Source organism: Cimex lectularius, unplaced genomic scaffold (assembly GCF_000648675.2).
Source record: "Cimex lectularius strain Harlan isolate CLEC.00 unplaced genomic scaffold, Clec_2.1 scaffold89, whole genome shotgun sequence".
Lineage (NCBI taxonomy): Eukaryota > Metazoa > Arthropoda > Insecta > Hemiptera > Cimicidae > Cimex > Cimex lectularius.
The window spans coordinates 1392574-1412706 of NW_019392722.1; the positions used below are offsets into that span (position 1 = coordinate 1392574).

At 34.4% G+C, this 20133-nt stretch overlaps 2 protein-coding genes across 4 annotated transcripts in view; one reads left to right on the forward strand and one right to left on the reverse strand.

The window, feature by feature from the left end:
- Positions 1–20133, forward strand: part of LOC106674061 (WD repeat and FYVE domain-containing protein 3) — a 57305-nt gene that overhangs the window by 9508 nt on the left and 27664 nt on the right. For all 3 annotated transcript variants that reach the window (XM_014406501.2, XM_024226679.1, XM_014406502.2), the window contains exons 11-24: positions 54–206; positions 305–519; positions 1501–1799; positions 1856–2077; positions 2163–2564; positions 2643–2779; positions 2904–3359; positions 5158–5390; positions 5456–5683; positions 5754–5971; positions 6170–6351; positions 6409–6557; positions 6622–6799; positions 6861–7019. In XM_014406501.2, coding sequence (XP_014261987.1) covers positions 54–206; positions 305–519; positions 1501–1799; positions 1856–2077; positions 2163–2564; positions 2643–2779; positions 2904–3359; positions 5158–5390; positions 5456–5683; positions 5754–5971; positions 6170–6351; positions 6409–6557; positions 6622–6799; positions 6861–7019 — 3231 coding nt within the window. The remainder of the gene's footprint in view (positions 1–53; positions 207–304; positions 520–1500; positions 1800–1855; positions 2078–2162; positions 2565–2642; positions 2780–2903; positions 3360–5157; positions 5391–5455; positions 5684–5753; positions 5972–6169; positions 6352–6408; positions 6558–6621; positions 6800–6860; positions 7020–20133) is intronic.
- Positions 13411–18628, reverse strand: LOC106674062 (intracellular protein transport protein USO1-like). The gene is made up of 2 exons (XM_014406504.2): positions 18391–18628; positions 13411–17631 (listed from the first exon to the last, which is right to left on the reverse strand). The coding sequence occupies exons 1-2, from the start codon at positions 18436–18438 to the stop codon at positions 13528–13530; spliced, it is 4152 nt and encodes a 1383-aa protein (XP_014261990.1). The 5' UTR covers positions 18439–18628; the 3' UTR covers positions 13411–13527.

Here is a 20133-nt window from a genome sequence, read left to right on the forward strand (position 1 = left end):
GAACTTTTAATCTGCTGTTTAAGCACACGTTATTAAATAATGGTTTGTTTTAGGGGCAGAAATCTTTGGAGTCGCCCTATTTGACTCGTAGAGTCACTAGTCTCAACTTGACCCCTCCAACACCTGACCCAATAATTGTGCATTCTGGTGTCGTTATAGCTCTATTTCACATGATTCCATCAATCTTCCATCAAAATTACCCCCAGGTACAGCACCACACTTGAAATTGTTTCGACTTGTTAGGAATACGGACAAATTGTCATTTTTAATCGTTTTCTTTATGTTTTAATTTGTTTTATTTTAGCAAACACTTCAACTAGAAATTTATTGTGTGGAAATTGTGAAATCTCTTGTTCGTTCTGAAAGAAATCAGCAGATCATGTGTGAGGCAGGACTTCCTGCTGAGCTTTTGTCCATTGGTTCTGTACCGCTCCAGGATGAAAACCATCCTCTTCATCAACCCTTACAATATATGATTGAACGCCTTGCTACACAAGCAGTCGAACCTAAGGATTTAAGGTATATTAACTTAAATAGAAAAATTCTTCATCTTTTTAATATTCTTGACTGAAGAATTGCAATTTTGGATCTTGATGTGTTTCAAAATGATAGCCATTTATTTTCTGAGCTGACGCAGACTCAGAACCCTGTTGTTTTTTTAATTTTATTTTTAATTCCCTTTGATTGATGTGGAGATCACACATCAATAAAAGGTGTATCCCATTCAATAGCAAACAACTTGAGGAAATCCAACAAACTACGAGAAATTTGATTAAAAATGAAATAAATGTTGATTAATGGACATGGCCCGAAATGTATTAGCAATAAAAATATTTCGCATAAAAATAAATGGTGTTTAATTACAAAAAAAAATTCTAGATTTAAATGTTGATACAATAATAATAATGATAATGGCTAGTGGCAACAATGGTTAATTTGTTGACACAGTGATCGTTATTTGAAGGGTCCCAATTTTAAATTTCAGGGTTTGAACCCAAAGTGCAGTGCTCTCTCCCTAATTCGAACTTCGGTACTCCGAACATTCCGGTAATCCGAATTGTAAAAAAAAAATCTAAGGAGTGAGAAGTTTAAAGAAACATTATTTGCAGGAAAAAAAAAGAGCAGGGGAGCGAGAGCGTCAGCTAAATAGTCAAAGAATGTGTGTGAAAGAATGAGTGAGAGAGTGAAAAAGGAGCGAAAAATAGAGGGAAAAAGGAGGGAGAGAGGGTGGGAGGGAGTGAGTGAATGAGTGAGTGAGTAAAAAAAAGAAGAGAGATAGAGTGGGGAAAGATTGAATGAATATCATTTTATTTAAAAAAATCTCACAAATTTATGTTATGACCTCTTACAATTAATGAGAATGAGGGAGAGAAAAAGAAAAGAGAGAGAGGGAGAGTCATGAAAGACAAAGACAAGCTTAGACTATACAATTTTCAAATATTTCTTTTGCCTAGTGAATCCGAATATTTTATCAATTTTTTTAAAATTAATTTTGTCCAGGGAATTCTTAAGGCTTGGAAATCCTCTTAGCTGCTTATCATATAAGGACTTGAGCAAAGGGTTAAAAGGTGGTGGTGCAGTACCACTTACAAGGGTAAAAACCCTGGTTTCTATGACTACTCCTAGATCTCAGGGGACGAATTTCTCACCACCTTTTACCGAATTCGACATGTCTGCTGAGGGCTTTGGCTGTCTTTATTTACCAAGCGTAGCTCCTCAGTCGCCAAATGGACCATCTGTTGTAAACGTCGCCACATTGACATCGTCTGACATAAGCGTCGTAGGCGGAATTGGTGCAGGTAACACTAAAGTTAATTCAATTGGTTTGACAAAACACTACATTTGATTTTTTTAGGTGATAGGATGTTTCCTCCTCAAACTGGTTTGAGTTATTCCACGTGGATTTGTGTCGAGCGTTTTTCAGATCCCAGATCCGATCCTCATTGTGTGCGACTTCTTACTTTAGTGCGAACTTTACAACCAGCTAAGGATCAGCACTTAATATGCCTAGCAGTTGTCCTTTCAGCTCGAGACAAGGCAATTATTATAACAACACAAGAAACTCCACTTTTAAACAGTAAGTTGTACCTTGAAGGATGTTTATAAAGTTGATTTTAGGCCGTAACGAATATTTTAATGGAAAATGTTTATCTTTATTTTAGCTGGGAATGATTGGGAGCCAGAAGCAGCCTCTGACTGGACAGCCAGGGTTTGGTGTCCTGACTTATTACAAGAAGGTCACTGGCACCATCTCGTTCTTGTACTTAATCGGGCAGTGCTCAAAAATAGCGCTCTTTCGATATATGTCGATGGCCAGCACATTCATACACAGAAACTTCACTATATTTCTCAGAACCCTGGCGGGGGTGCTGCAAATCTCACTGTAGCTTCTTCTGTGTACGGCTACATCGGGACGCCTCCAATGTGGCGCAGGTACTCCAGGCTTTCCTGGAAACAAGGCCCTTGCCATTTAATCGAGGAAGTGCTCAGTCCTCATTCTGTTCCTATCATGTATCAACTCGGACCGCATTACCTAGCAAGCTTCCAAGCACCGCACATTCACGGTATTTGTCGTATTTGAATATATAATCATTATTTAGCAGTTTCGGTGATAATTTAGTATAATAAGTTTTATTTTTAAGGTAACGAGCCAATGCCACCAATCGTAGCAGAGGAAAAAATAGTATTTGCACTTAATGCGAAAGCAGTTTCTCATTTGACATTAGCAAAAATAAGAAAGCTTTATAGCCGTGCTGATAATAAATCTATTGCCAAACAGGTAAATGGTTTTTCCAAATGAATATATTTCCTGTAAACTTGTTAAAAAAGCATATATTTCCTCAAAAATAGTCATTAGTCTTCTATTTTATGGTTTCTGATATTTCAATAATTTGTTTTTACAGGTTGGAATGTCATCTCATGAGAATGCGACACCAATCAGAGTGTTGCACAATGCAGCTGGTCATTTGTGTGGAGCAGCCAGGTCGCTTGGTGGCGTCATAGTAGGATATTTGGGCGTGAGAGTCTTTACTCCACGTCCTGTCTCAAAGGTGATTGACAGTGTAGGGGGCTGTTCTGTTCTGCTCGGGCTCATCTCGATGGCCCAGGATGTCGAAAGCCTATACGCTGGAGTCAAAGCCCTCGTCTGTGTTGTGAAGAGCGATAGGGTCGCTCAGTGCGAGATGGACCGACGGAGGGCATACCAGACGCTCGCTATGCTACTGAGGCGGAAGAAGCAAATTTTAAACAGCCACATTCTTCACTTAATCTTCAGTCTTGTCGGGACAGTTGATAGCGGAAGAGAGAGTTCTTCAATTCCTAATATAATGGCGTTTCAAGATTTACTTTGTGATATTGAGGTAATAGTTTTATGCTTGTCAGGTTTTTAGTTAGCCCAGACAATTAAAGGAGGTCAACCTTGGATTCTTTTTCCTAATGTTTCTTTAATATTTTGTGAACTAATAGTCTGATCACATGAAAAATTACTCTCATTTTCCTCCCATACGAAGAACCTGCTGAGGCATTTTTTGCAAATTTTAAATTTTACTAATTTTTACATGATGTTAAACATTTAATAAAACTTTGTCCCTAATTACAATCATTTAAAAAATTTTCTCATGGCCTTAATTTTATTTCCAAGATAGCGCTCAACACAATCTTTAGTTTTTTGCCCTTGTTAAATTGGAAAAAATAAGCAATTCAAAATATTGAACAGAAACTGTGAAAAGGAACATGAAGGTAAAATGCAGATTTTTAAGTTTATGTTCAAAGTAAACAGTTCAATAAATAAAATATATGTATATTTAAAAAAAAGAAAATATTTTTGGCCAAAATTTCCAAAATTGCAAATCCTTTACACCAACCAAACATTGCATAAAAATTTAGTTTAATAAAAAAAATTAAATTCAATTTGTGGTCAAAATTTTCAAAAATGTCTTGCTAGTACTTCCTGTGCTCAAAATTGCAAATCCTTTATGGCAAATGATGCAGAAAAAAGTCCTAGTTTAATGAAAAAAAAAAAAAAAAAAAAAAAAGGCTTTTTTAAAACCACAATTGGTTGACACTCCTTTAACACGTTTATTTTTCTTTTCTTTTTTTAATTATTATTATTAAAACTGAGAACTAACATAATTTATAGTAACTGGTATATTTTGAATTTGTCTTAAAATCTGTTAAAAGAGAAGAGGAGTCTAATTCCCAGTCATGTCTGAACTGTTAAATAATCCAAAAACCAATAAAAATAAAAATATTTTTTAAAAACCTGGACTTTGAATTGAATGGAAAATTGTGACTTTTCNTATTTTTGGATTTAAAAGACTTCGTAAACTTTTCTAACTTTTTGTTTTAATAATAATAAAAAAGGTGGAAAAGCTTACGAAGTCTTTATAATCCAGATTCTCATCCATATCCAACAAAAAGGAAAGCAAGAAAAAAGATTTTTGGCCAAAATTTTCAAAATTGGTTTTGATCACTTCCGGTGCTCAAAAAATCCTTTATGGCAAATGATGCACAAAAAAATCCTAGTTTAATTTAAAGAAAATGTCTTTTTTAACACCATTGGTTGATCCCCTTAACACATCTGTTTTTTTATTAAAACTGAGACTAACATAATTAATAACAACAGGTGTATTTTGAATTTGTCTTAAAATCTGTTAAAAGGAAGAGTCTTATTCCCAGTCAAGTCCAAACTATTAAATAATCCCAAAATAAATTTAAAAAAATATCTGTACTTGAAATAATAATAATAGTATGGTAGTTGCAAGGGGTTTAAGCAAAATTGAATAATTTATCCTCACTAATACTTGGATGGTCAAGGATTTTACTGTCAGGCAACGTTGGGACTGAGTCGGTCTTCAAAGAAATTTGAAATCTGTGAAAAACTTACGCCAATTTGTAGATATATTTAAAATTGTTTTGTCCTGCCTGATGAACTTAAAAACCTTAAAATAGGTCGAAAGCTTGACAGAAACAACTGTATTTGCTTTTTCATGAAAACCACACCATGATCTAAAGTATTTGTGGGTATAAAAGTGGTTGATACATCTAAAACTTAATAATTCATAATAAATAGTACTAAAATGTGCTAATAAAATATACAAAATTTATACAATTAATAACCACAATTTTTGATTATATATACTCACTTGTTCCTCTTAGGTCTGGCATGAAGCACCTGGTGATCTACAAAGAAGTCTTTTTGAGCATTTGTATGAATTAGTGGCTGAGTCTAGTGAGAAAAAATGCAATATCAATTTAATAAGACAAATGAGGCTTATCCAACGGCTGCTCTACATCCTCCCAGCAGTTGCGAGCAACCCTACAAGAGATTTGATGCTTACGTTGCTTGGAGCTCTTCTACTGGCTCAACCTGATACCAGTGATATTCTAGCGTAAATTAATATAGTTTTATGCACTATTAACTGATTAAAATAATATATTTTGAATTATTGTCTAGGTTTGGTCAGTTCATTATATCAACTCTTCCTTGTTCCACGACTGCATCAGAGAAAACAATCATATTACAAGAACCTTCACATACTTCTTCTGGAAATTCTTTTGACCATGCTGACCACGTTGAGATCTTTGATAGCGGTGAAGGCGCAAGCTCAATTATTTTGAGAAACAGATGCTTGCAGCTCCTTCACAGCTTGTTATTCACCCCTAGGAATGCTGTGAACACTAGGTTTCTTGTTTTATTTATGGATTTATTTTATTTTATTTTAGTTTTTTTTAACACTAACTTTGGGGTTTAGCTTCTGTGAGGAGATCGCCCTCGTGTTAGGTATGGACTGGCCCTTGTTATTTCTCCAGCCACAGCTTCACTCTTCAACAGTGATATGGGGCTTGCGGATCCTTGTCGTCCTATGCTCAATTCCCAACCTCATGATTAAGTTCAAGGATGGGGCAAGTTGTGGTGGATGGCTGCATGTTGCAGATCTTGTACTGCAAAATCGAATGGGTGTAGTTCTAGGTAAAGGAATAATATGAAAGTAACACATTTTCCTTATTTTTCTTATTTTTTTATTGTGAATTTTTAAGGTTAAATACATTCAGTCTGAATTTTTGTTTTATTGTGAATTTAATTTGATAATTTCTTTTCTGGTTCATGCCTATTTTAGTAAAAGTTCGTGAATTTTTTCCTGTTCCTTAAATTAATAACGTATTATAGCTGGTTGCCAACTTGGATCTGCTATACCAAAACGAGAATCGAAAATCGAAAACACAGGTACTCCTGGATTTCAACAGCTCACCTGGCTCCTTCAGCATCATACGGATGTTTCACAAATATATTTCCTTCTTATGGCACTGATGATGGGCCAACCTGTAAAACTCCTTCCCGCTGATTCAAAAGTAGGTAAAAATTTGAATAAATGTTTTTATTTCATTTATTTATTGTATGCTTTAAAGCTTGACCTCCTTAATGCGTGGAGTCTGTTGTTTGGAGTACCGGCAAATCAACCGATGGCGAGTGTCATGGGAAAAATAGTTCTCTGTGCTGAAGCAGTTACTGCAATGCTTTCCATGGTTCGCGTTCTTTTAAGTAACCACATAAAAATGTAAGAGCAAATTACCCACGTCATATCTGTCCACTATTTCATATTAAATAACGTATATTTTTAGATCGTCCGAAGCCGAATCTGACAGAGTGCATTATGCAGTGAACATAATTCAGTTTTTGTTCCTTGTCTACCACAGCAATCCTCATTTGATGTCTGTATTTATGAGTCAGGAAGTGTTAACTGCTCTTGCAAACACTCTTTTTCCTGTAACAAGTGAACCACCAACACCTGCAGATGAAGTATTACTACTTGTTTTCTCATACAAATTCAAAAATTATAATGACATTTTATTTGTTTAAGGTATTTCAGCCGGAAGTGGCAAGGGTGTCAAGCCATGATAATGTCAGCAATCACCCTGCTCATAAATTTGTAATGGATTTTATCAGATTCATTATTATGGACTCCCTCTCGCTCCCGGTCACTGCCAAAAGCACACCACCTCTTGATATTGTACTTGAGGTATTTACTTTTTTCAATAAAACACTATTTCTTTTGAGTTTTCCTTTTTTATATTTTATTATATAGAATAATATAATATATAAGTATGGAATCATAAACTCATTTATTTCAAAAAGCAAAATGTTTATTAAAAATTGTTTCTGTCTTGTGTATTGCTCCGCTTATCAAATGTATAAGCCTGTCGATTGTAATACAGTCGCTATCTCAATAATCTGTCTGAATTGCTGTAGGATGTTAAAAAATTCATATGTGGACAAACAATTTTTTTCAACTCAACACTTTATTATTATGTGCACAAACATTAAACCGAGGGATTCACTGAACAAAAGAAATTCTGTGAAATTTGTATAGTATATCGGTCTTGATTTTTCGTATGACCCCTCTTCATTCACTCTTCTTTTCTCTTCTCTTTTCTTTCTCTTTTTCTTTCTTTATTTTACTCTCACATCTATATAGTCTTTTGTATGATCCCTTTCACTCAATCTGTCTTCCTCTTTCTCTCATTCACTCCCTCACTCTGTCTCTCCCTTTCCCCTAAATTCTGCTTCATTTGTTTCCTTTAAAATTCTCTAATAATACCTTGAATTTTTTTCCAGTTAAGATTACTGGATTTTTTTTTTGGGGGGGGGAGCATGAAAAAAAGACCAGAGGCGACGGTGGGAATCGAACCCACGACTGCGGGATCTACGACCCCGAGAGTCTCTCACGCTAACCACTCGGCTACCGCGGCCCCCCTACTGGAATGTTGGGAGTACTGAAATCAGATTAGGGAGAGAACACTATTTGAAATAGTAAATAGTTTTTTTTTAACTTTCAGAAAACTAAAGCTAGTTTCAAACGAGGCAGTTTTAGATAATTCAACTGAGTTGCTTGGTTGATTCTCAAATGGTTACTGCCAGATTAAGACTTCTTTTATCTTTCACACTAGGCAATTTGTGGAATCAACTTCTCTTCCCAGTGGGAGTTAATACGATGTTGGAACCCGAGGAAGCAGGAGAAGCACTTTTTGTGCCTTCCCTTCCACTTGTTTGGAAATCTTAGTGCTGTTGAAATCGGGATAACTGGTCACTTCTCTGCAACACTTCTTTTAATTTTGTATAATACTCATTACAGCTCAACCCACATTTTTTCAATAAACTGTTCCACATTGAAATTTGAGGAAGGAACGCTTTCCATGTTGTTCCATTTAATTGATTCTACTAGCAGACTGGTGTGAAGGGTGAATGGCAACTAGTCTCTTTTGAGTCGGGTCAACCAGTGGAGATGAGAATGTTAATGTTGCTTCACTTATTGACACCTGCTTGGTCAACTAGTTGATTCAACTAACTGCCTCGTGTGAAATAGGACTTATTCTTCAGTGGATATTGAATTATACACAACACTAAACGCCTTGTTACAATTGATTATTTAATAATAAATAATAACTGCTAGCGGAAAAAATAAAAAATGGTGCCATATTTTTTTAAATAATTTTATATTAAAAATCTGGGATAAGGTCAATTTGAATAGAACAATTTCATCCACCTTACAGATCTAGAACAACAACAGTTCCATTTTAGTTTGTACTTGTTGCTGTCAAAAGTTAACATTTAATTATTGTAAATTTTATTATTTCTGAAACATTTCTTAATAAAATCAGCATTGAAATAAATTAACTTAAATTTGCACACAATTTAAAAAATTAAATCAGTTGTTACAAAATAATTATATTGTGCTTAATTGACAAGTTTAATATTCACATCATTATGTCAGGGCAATATCAAGAACATTTCATCTTTTGTTTATCTTCTGTTCCTTTTTTCTTTCCTTCAGTTTGGTACATTTCCAAGTCGTACTTTGATAATAGTTTTCCCACTTCATCCAAGAGAGTTTCTCTTTCGTTCTGCAATAAATTCCTCGCGTCTTCTAGATTCTTTCTTTTTCCGATCAAGGAACATCTTTCGTAAGAAATGGACAACTCTTCTAGCTCCAGTTGTTTCTTTTCACATTCAAGGATCTGTTTTTCTGCCTTTATCTTTGTTAAGCAATCGGCAATTGCATTTTCAAAATCGTTCTTCTTGCTGTCCTCTCCCTTGCAGTTTAAAGAAAGATTTATTTCTTTGGGGCCGTGTTCCGGTTCACTCTTTTTGAATTTATTTTTCACATTTTTCTCCAGCCATTTCAGCCTTTCGTACTCCTTCTTTGGCATGCAACAGATCTCTTTTCTCACTTTTGAACACGTTTTGCAGTCACTGTCACCTTTATACAACTTGCCAATGAACTGCCGAATAAAAGTCGCTTTTCTTATTAAGTTCAACACTTTTGCGATTAAAAATTTTTGTCCCTTTTCTATTCTATTCACTTTAAACTGACTTATATTTCTATTGAGGCAGAGATGATTCATTCTTGGCGCTCCTTTGCCATACTGAAACAAATAATGCCAACCTGTTTAAGGCCATCATACCGTATCATCCTCAAAATGAATTTTAACTGCCCCATCTCAAATAATATCAACTAAAAATTAAAACAAGCTGCACAAAAACTTAATACTAGCCGTTTTTATTTTTATTATTTGTATTGTAGGTTGTTGAACAATAAACTGCAGTGTGGGATTTTCTTTAACAGAACGTTTTCAACATTTTTTCAACAATATGGGACAATTCACACATTGTTAAGAGGTCTACTGTATATACAAATGTAAATAACCCTGAAGAGGACTCATGTCATGATGTTGAAAATGTTCTGTTAATAAAGAACATTTAATGCTGCAGTGTATTGTTGAACAACCTACAATACAAATAATAAAATTATAAAATAAAAAATTAATTACTTTCTATTAATGCTTTATCAATCAAAAATTGAATTATTTGTGATATTAAACTCTTTTTTTTTTTAAATGTGCCGATTTATTTTCATATTAGAATGACTCAGTGGGAAGTCAGGAAAATATAATTTTAAACAAATTTTTGAATTACCTTCACCAGCGAAGGATCAAACATATTTTGATGCTAGTTACAGCAGGTGCTAAATGATATCTAATATTAAGAAACATGGAAGCTAATTTCAGAGAACAAACAAACCCAATAAAAATATATTCCAAATGTTGTTTTTAAACAATAATTTGTTACACGAGTCAGACATACACACACACCACAAGAGGTAAATGTTTTAATGTTTTAGGAGTAATACATACATATGTTTGTTTTAGAACAAGCTGAAATAATAATTCTAAAAAAATAATGTATCACGGTCATTAATTTATTGAATATCCTACAAAACTCATAAGTGCTTTTTTTTGTTTAGCTTTTTCCAGATTTGTTTTTTTTTTCTTCAGCTTCACATTGTTCAATACAACGTTTCAGATCACTTAACATTTTCTTTTCAGACGTAAAAATTTTTTTTTCTTTTTCAAATTGGCTAGTTTCTTCATCGCACAAGCTCTTTTCTACTTCGACCAATTGCCTTTCTTCTGACATCCTTTTCTTTTTCTGCAGCAAAGCCCGCTTTTCCTTGTTGAGCGATATTTCTTCCTTTTCCACCTGTTTCATTAGTTTCAGGTTTTTATTCTGATCTTTGTTCGAAGACTTACTAGCTGCCCATTCTTTCCCTTTTTGTATTATACCTACAAGTGATGATTTTTTCTTTCCACATGCATCTTTTTTCAACTGACTCTGAGGCACTGGCACTAATGCTAAATTTAATTGTTTGCAACCATCATTTTCTTTTTTTGGCATGATGACATTCGAAGGTTTTTCTTCTAAGCAAAGCTCTTCTGAACACTTATCACATGCTTCTTTGGCTTTATTACTTTCTGCTGGCTTATCACAAGTTTTACTTTCTGCTGGTTTTACAAGTTTATCCAATTTTTCTTCTGGTTGGCAATCATTTTTCTCTTCTTTAGTGGAGTTTTTCTTCTCAACATCTTTTACCTCCTTACTATCACCAGTTTTAGATACAGCTGTCTCATTTTTGCAGGGACTGGCAGCTTTTATCTCTTTCTTTTTGGCACATTTATCTTCTTTTGATACATTTTCATCCTGTTGTGATGTTTTTTGTTCCTCTTTCTTTTGGTTACTACTATTGTCTGTTTTAGCTTTCTTATCATCAGCATTTTTATCTACTTTTTTTTCTTTGAATGCATTGATATCTGATTCTTTTTGATTAAATGGATTTTTACAAGGGTCAAAACTTTCTTTTTCTTTACCTTTGCCACTGGGTCTCTTGGCACAAGGATCTTTTTTCGAAGTTTTTTTCGAGTCTTTTTTTGACTCTTTTTTCGGCTCTTTTTTCTTTTTATTGCATTTTACTACTACTTCTTTATTTTTTTTCATGGACAGAAGCTTTTTTGCTTTACTGCTCACACTCTCCATCTTCTTTTTACACATCTTACAACCTTCTCTTAAAGTACAATCTGACTGGGATGTTTTTAATTCAGTGGACTTTTGGTCATGTTTGTTTTTATCTTTCTCAGCCTCGGCCTTTTGTTTATCCAATCTTTTTAATCGGCAGTATTCTTGTTTCGATATACAACAGTATTCATCATCTTTAGTTGGCTTTTTTTGCTTTGGAGATGAACAGATTATTTTCTTAATGAAACTCAATCGCCTTGTCTCAGTTCGGATACCTATTTCTGGAACCAAACCATTTCTTCGTATGGTTAGTTTGTTAGTAGTCTTACTAAATTGTCGGCTGTAATAATTTTCTTGTCCACCTAGGACCTTAGATACTGAAGGCAAGTAGTACTGAAACAGATAAAATGAATTGGATGTATGTACTTAGCAAGAGGCTACAAGGTATTGTTTGTCATTAATGTTAATTATTATCCATATCATTCCTATTAAGTATATTTAAGATAGCACTTTACAAAATAATACAAACACCTAAAGTTCAGTGTTATATGGAGTAAAATATTATTCATAATCTTCAGATTATCGACATTTAAATTTTTTTTTATAATAGTCATTTTTTACTTTTAATGGGACCAGATTGTTTCCTTCACTGTTTTGTCGGTAAAATCTATTCATTGCAATAAAAAAAAAGTAGCATTAAAATTCGGTCTAATGTCAACAGGGAGATAAACGATTACTGATATATTAATTATAAAACAAAGATTTGTTCACCATTATTTGCCAAAATCTGTACAGTTAAAAAACCAGGTAACTGGAAAAGTTGGTGCCTGTTTTTCATTTGTGTTGTCCTGTTTTAAAACTTTCAATAACGAATTTTATTAACAGAAAAGAATTAGGTGTTATAACATGTAAAACCAAGACGATAATGCTTCAGTACATAAAGAAAAAAATGTCTTCTTTCTCATAGCTTCAAAACTCATAATTCATGCATGCTTATTGCATGAATTTAAGCTCGATACTAGGGGTGGTCGAAAAATTGTAAAATTTGCACTTCAATGATGAAACAATAAGTGAGTGCACTGCCCAAAAGTGGTTAAAAAAGTTTCCTTCTGGTAATTAAGGGATTGACCCTCTTGAAAGACAATGAATTATATTATCGAACTTGATTCAAGTAAAAATATCACGGAGCTCACCAGCGATGAAACCTCCCGCTCTTGCTTAGTCGACTTGGGAAAACAAGCTGAGCAAATTCCTTATAAATTGACTGACAGTAACAAGCTTCAGCAATCTAAACATTTGCTTTCGCAGACTTTTTTGACTGGATTGTAATATGCAATGCCATATGCTGTACAGTAACATCAGGTCTTACCATTGGCTGCCACCATATGTCCCATTGACCCGAAAACCAAATATTTACTAACAAAAGGTGATGCTTTGTGTTCAGTGGAGTGTGCATTGTGCGCTATGAACTCTATCTTGAAATCTCAAGCCAACTGCATTGATTATCTCCTGCTCTAGCCAAGAAACACGACCTGCTCTTGTGAACAGATTAGGTGTAATTTTTCTCCTGGATAACACGAGATCTCATACGGTGATAATGGTTGGGAAGCTCTACTACACTCTGGATCGGGCCCCATCTGACTTTCGCCCTTTCTTAGCAATGGTCTATCGTATGCGCACAATCTGGAGTTCAATAATCACCGACAGCTGGAAAATAAGCTGAATTTATTTTTTAAGACCCAGGACCCAAAGGGCATAACTGGGCTTGTAACTCGGGAAAATTATAGATGCTGATGAAGACCCTGGAGAAAAAATTTTCTAGACTTAATTTTAATTGTGACAATTATTAAACACTTTAAACCCACACAAACTTTTCTGGTTACCTGGTATTTTTTAAATTATTATTGCTGGAATTGCTTCACTTTCATAAAAACCTTGAATTATATACCAATAATTTTGATTTTGAATGTCTTGAAGATGAAAATTATGACTAAGATATTTGTTATTTTACAATTTTCTTGTTATTACATATAAATAACCTAAAATTTAAATTAATAACAAAATGATACCGCACATATTTTATTGTTTGTTTAATGAATTTGCACCACAACCATTTAAGACACAAATGTGAAACGTGCTAATTAAATTATCTTTAAAAAATCTTTCTAGATCACATTTTTTTACATCATGTTATTGCTGAATGGGTCATCTAGTTTAGCTACACCGCGTGAACTGTGCCTGCATGGAGACTCTCTTTTCCATGGAAATTTTTCATATGGCCAGTTCTGGTCGATATCAGACCAATAATCCTCTTCGTCTTGACATAAAGGTTCTTTTTGTTTTGGACAGGGTAAAGAAGGGTGTTCTGGAGGGCAAGGCTCTTCTTTGTCTTCACATTTGATTTCAGGACATAAAGTATCATTGTTATCTTTGTTATAAACAGTATTTGAACCTGTGATCCAAGCCAGTTGGCCGTTCAGTAGTTGGTGGTCAAGAGATGGCTCAAATGTAGAAAGAACCTTTTCGAAAAGAGAATCTTTTTTCCATTCAGCTTCACTGTAGGTGTCTTCCATAATCACACTTCCCAATCTGCTAGTCAAAGATTGTACCCCTACCATTCTGATCCTGCCAAACAGCTTGTTGTTGGCGTAAGGATCATCGAGTTTTCCAACACCGCGTCGTTCTTGCATACATGGTGGTTCTTTATTCCAAGGGAATCTTTCATATGGCCAACTCTTGTCTATTTCAGATTCAATCTCTTCTTTGTTTTCTTCACAAGCAGGTGGCTTCGAGGAAGGGCATGGAAGTTCTTCTAGACTAGGTGGGCACGGTTCCTCTAAATCCTCTTTGGAAATACTATTAGGGCAGAAAGGATCACTATCATCACTTTGTTGGGCGAACAGGAGCTTATTTACGGTTTTGACATTTTCATTGATACATGAGCTTACAAATCCACTTACAGTCACTAATAATCTATTACCGAAAATAAAACCAGGACAGTTATTGATGAAGTGTGCAAGATTGTGATTGCTACATATGGAAAATAAAGACGACAATGAATTAATGTTCAATTCTTTGTATGATGAAGCACTTTCCTCTTGTGTGATCTTACTCTCCTTACATGAAGTGACAATAAAATTTTGAGAAATTTCATTTATTATTTTGCTACTGAATAAGTCTTTCTTGCTACTCAATTTACTGAAAAAACCTTTGATAGATTTCTTTGGTTTATCATTTCCTGCCTTTGGCTGACCATCTGGTTGCTTTTTTTTCAAAGCTTCTTTTCTTTTATTCATTTTATCACATGGATCCTGTTTATCATATTTTTTTATATTTATTTTGTTTCCTGATTCAGGTTTTTTACTGCATATATCTTTGCTCTTTCCTCCTGGGCATTCAAACATCATTCCTTTTATTTCTTTTTTGCTAGGGTCTTCCTGTTTCTTAGAAGGTTTATCATCCTTTTTACCACAAGGTTCACTTTTTTTCAAGCTTGGATCAATTTTCTTACAAGGTTTGTCATCAGTTTTACTAGAAGGATCGCTACTTTTTTTCTTGCAGGGATCATCCTGTTTCTTACAAGGTTTATCATCATTTTTGGTACAAGGATCACTTTTTTTTGTGCAAGGATCGTCATTTTTCTTACAAGGCTCATTGGTTTTGGTAGAAGGATCACTTTTTTTTGTACATGGATCATCCATTTTCTTACAAGGTTTGTCATCAGTTTTACTAGAAGGATCGCTACTTTTTTTCTTGCAGGGATCATCCTGTTTCTTACAAGGTTTATCATCATTTTTGGTACAAGGATCACTTTTTTTTGTGCAAGGATCGTCCATTTTCTTACAAGGCTCATTGTTTTTGGTAGAAGGATCACTTTTTTTTGTGCATGGATCATCCATTTTCTTACTAGGTTTATCAGTTTTACTACCAGGGTCCTTTTCTTTTTTCATGCAGGGATTGTTCATTTTTTGACAAGGGCTTTCATAGCTCTTAGAACCCGGGTCAGTATCTTTTTTCATGCAGGGATCATCCAATTTTCTACGGAGCTCCTTCAGTTTCTTACATGGGTCATCCATTTTCTTACAGGGATCTTCCAGTTTCCTACAGGGATCATCCAGATTCTTACAGGGATCTTGCAATGTTTTACATGGATCATCACTTTTATCACATCGATCATCATACTTCAATTGCTTCTCTAATTTTTCCTTTTTCTTTATAACTTCTTCCACTTCTTCAATTTCTCTTTTAATACATCTCTTTTTGTCACACTCTTTTTCAATATCTTTTAACTGACTTTGTAAGCATTCTTTTTTCTTTTGAGTTTCTTTCATCTCTTTCAGTTGTTTGCAAGGGTCATCATATTTTTTATTGTAAGCATCACTTTCATCAAGCTCTTTCAACTGCTTTTCAAGCTCCTCCTTTTTCTTGCAAGCATTTTCTGATTCTTTTAATTCTTTGCAAAGACTCTGTTTTCTCAAACATGTTGCTTCCATTTCTCTTATTTGCTTTCTTTTCCTAGCAATTTCTTCCATCTTTTTTTCTTTACACGCTTCTTCAATCTCTTTCTTTTTTTTACAATATTCTATCAATTCTCTCCTTTTTTTACAAGCTTGTTCTAATTCCTTTATCTCCATTTCCAGCTGTTCAACCATCCTTTGTTTCTTACATGCCGCTTTTAACTTCTTCTGTTGATTATAAAGATATTCTTTTTGGCTGCAAAGTTCTTCTAGTTGCTTTTGTTGTTTATAAAGACCACACTTTTTTTTGCAAATCGCTTCCTCTTGTTTTAATTGATTATTAAGGTCGCACTGTTTGCTGCAATCATCTTCCATTCGTTTATGCTGTTCTTTAAGAGCACACTTTTTATTGCATGCTTCCTCGGCTTCTTTCACTCTTTTACGCAAGCAATCCTTTTTGATACAAATTCCTTCTAAATCTTTAATTTGCTTATTGAGGCACTCTTTAATCTTGTTAGTTTCTTCCAATTCTTTCAATTTGCTACAGGGATCCTTATTACAAGGGGTGTCATTCCTCAATTTGTAAGACTCCATTTCTTCTAGGTCTTTTAATTCTTGCATAAGTTTCTCCTTTTTCTTACAAGCATTTTCACTCTCTTGCAATTTCTTTTCAAGTTCACCCTTATTGTTGCAAGTTTCTTCCATGGCTTTTAATTTTTTAGCAACATCTTCCAACTTATCACAACTCTCTTCCACTTGTTTCAGTTGCCGAGCTAAAGCTTCCTTTTTCTTGCATGCCTCTTCGGCCATTCTCAATTCGTCTTCAAGTTCATCCATTTGTCGGCATGCTTCCTCTGAATTTTTCACTTCCTTTTTAATTTTTTCCATTCCTTTGCATGGGTCAAAGTCTTTTTTCTTACAAGGATTTAATTCATTATCACCATCAACCATTTTCTTGCAAGGCTGGCTATCATTTTTTTTACAGGCCTCTTCCATCTGTTGTAACTGTTTCTCTAGATCCTGTTTCCTTTTGAAGCTTTTTTCAATTTCTTTCAATTCCTTGAATGGGTCAGTACATTGTTCTTTAGCAACAGTTTCAGCACCTTTGATTTGTTCAGCCTTCTTTTTGCAAATTTCTTCTAACTGTTTTATTTGCCTATTAAGACTTTCCTTTATCTTGGCAGCACTTTCTAAAGCTCTCTTTTTATCGGCTTCTTCCATTTCTTGTTTATTACACTCTTTTTTCAAGGGAGTAGTAACTTTTACGCCTTCTGCTTTCTTACTCGGCTTATCTGCCTTGGTTACCGGTTTATCTGCCTTGGCTACCGGTTTATCTGCCTTGGCTACCGGTTTATCTTTAATAATTTTGTCCTTAGTTTTGGATACTACTTGTTCCTTTTCCACTTTACCTTTCTTGCTCTCTTTAGGAGCCTTAGATTTGGCTTCTTTTTTCTTCATATCTGGGCAAATTTCTTTTTTCACACCATCGACTTTAGACTTGTCAGAAGCTTTACCTTCCGTTTTTTGTTTTGACAAACATTTTTTCTTTCTTCTCGGTTTCCTTTTCTTGCCCTTTCTTTCACTCTCCCCTTGGTCATTGAGTTTTTTTAAATTTTTCTTTTTCTTTCTGAAGAACTGCTTTAAGAATGGAACCTTTTCAAGTGCCTTAAAATAAAGCCCGAACGGTGTGTTTGTGAAATCTGTTGTAATAGTTAAGAAAGGCCTTTTTTGAATGGATAAATGGTTTGCGAATTTAGGAAAATGGCCGGTCAGGTACCTCCCTCTACAGTTCCTTGTTACTTCTCTGAATTGTAGCAATTTAATGGGCTGCAACAAAGATAAGAATATTCAATTAAATTTCAAAATTAATGGCTGATTTTAGATCAATTAGGGGATGATCAGAAACAAATTTAGATAGAAAATGTCATTTGAAAAAAAATCAAGGAACAATACCAAAAAAAATTTTGAAATAGTGCAATCAATTTTTTTAAATCTATCAGATATTCTACCCTTGTTATAGATGTATTACATAAATGGTTTGAGTGGATAATCCCTGACTACCCGAATTCAAAATTTATCTGTTCCCACAGAAAAAAAAAAGTTGAATATTATATTATCTTTGTTTTGCCTTGATTTTTCATATTCATTAGACTTATATGGAAAATAGAATGGAGCCATTCTTACTGTCACAACAAATTCACATTTATTTTTATCAAACAACAGATTACAATTAGTAAATGCAAAAACATATTGCAATGTAAAAATTCAAGAAAAAATATTACATATGCAATATGATAACATATGATTNTATATATATATTTTATGTATACTATATAAAAATGTATACAGTATTAACCAAAGAGCCTAGATTTTTGCACAATAACAGTACTTCGTATGTTAGTTTTTCTGTGGAATATTATTTTCTAGGTGTGAATGATTGAACATGATAATTTTACATTCCTAGTGTAAATTGTTAAGTTGATTTAAGCCTTTAAGCCTTAATTTTGGTTTTTTTAACACTTATATTTTTCTTAAAAATTAAATTAAATTGTATCAATTATGTGGAAAATGTTAATTTCGACTTACCCTGGTTGATGACCCGGTAGTTACAAATTTACTCAGTTGACGTAACATTTTCTTATGTGGTGCTTGAACTTGTTAATTTTGAATTAGTAAATGAGTTCTGATCACATTATGTTGATTGTAATTTGGAATGGAAATTCTGACATCGTGTTGTGCAAATGTGCTGTGGTTTATAGTCTGAGTTTGTACATGTGTGAACTTGGATCATATGTATGATTTACATTATTTTTATAAATTATGATTTTATTAAAACAGCCCGATTAGAAATTGTTTTTTTAAACCATTTTTTTAATAACTTTTAATAATTCCATTCTGAATAAACCAAGCATAATAAATTCTTCTATAAAATGTATTTACTAAATTACTACCATTACTAAATTATTTTAAGCAAATATTTGTATACGTAATTTTATCATTATCAATTATTACAGTCTCCTTTATCTTCACTGTGTTGGTCTGTTAAAAACTTCACCACATTTAACAAGGAGACTTCAGAAAAATCACCCTGGCCCAATGCATAGTCTATTCTCCGTCCAGAAAGTGCCTGCAGAAGCTCGATAGGCTCTACTGTCATAAGTTACTCGCTAGATTTAGCACTACCCTGGACTTCCAATTCTGGGATGGCTACTCTTTATTCCTATATTTATTAGTTATTTATTAAAATATTATACATATAGTTTTGTTAAAAATGTATTTAAAAGGGTGAACCAGCAATCTAAAGGGGGAGACTTTAAAGTAAATTAATAATAAGAAAAATATTTCCCTTGAGCCTGACCTTTTAGGGTAAGGTTGAAGGAAGCTGTTAAGTATAGGAAGTTCCCCTAATTTTGTGAACCATAAGAACGAGTTTAGTGGTCGTGGTTCACCGGTATGAGGGCTCCCTTAGAAACATTGGGGAAGTGGATGGGTTAAATTAAAAAAAAAACCTATCAGGGCATTCACTCCGACACATTTAGACAAGCTCTTTGGCCGGCATGTGCTGGGAGTACTGCTGTCTGAAGTTTAAAAAGAGCAGCTTTCTCAGCATGCAGTGGGGTTCCTTGCCAAACCGAGGCATTAGCTTTCGGGTGCAATCCTTAGATGCCAGTAGAACAGAATATATGAGCGACTTCAGGACTGGACATGACTCCTGTGAGTATGCATTGGCGAAGGCTTAAGGTATTCTCAAGGTACTCAAGCGGGAAACTCCACCCTGAGTCCTTCCAACCGTCCGGAAGATCTTTCCTTGTTATCCAAATCGTCTACACTACCGTACCTTTACCGAGGAAGTTCTTGGAACTTAGATTGACCTCGTCTTCTCCAGAAGGGGTCTAAAACTGGTGTGTGTGTCCACTTCATGGTCCAACCACACTGTAATGTTTACATATGCAAATTGCCATATGCTTGGGTGATTCAAGACAACCGTGGCTCTACTTACCTGGTCTTCACCAATTCTTCCTTCCTCAGTGTGGTTCCCTGTCAACCCTCTCATTATGCTCTTGTTGGAAAGATACCATGAACTCGAGCGTCTCATCGAAACGAAAGTTGTATCAGTATCTGGTCATATGTGCCTGGAGAGTAAAGAAAAGATAGACAAGGCAGCTAAGGTCGTGATGTACCAACCTCTGCTTAACCACTGCGATATGGCCCTCTGACTCTAAATGCAATAAAAGGCATGATTAAAATGAAGCGGCATGTCGATGGACCAGATCGGCAGAAAAGCTCTTGCATATCGAGAGTAGTCAATAGGTAGCCCTTGGAGGGTCT

Excerpts from the sequence above, each read along its gene's own strand:
- LOC106674062 (XM_014406504.2), bottom strand. The coding sequence starts at position 18,438 with ATGTTACGTCAACTGAGTAAATTTGTAACTACCGGGTCATCAACCAGG. Across the intron at positions 17,632-18,390 it reads CTACCGGGTCATCAACCAGG|CCCATTAAATTGCTACAATT; the intron begins GTAAGTCGAAAT and ends TCTTTGTTGCAG.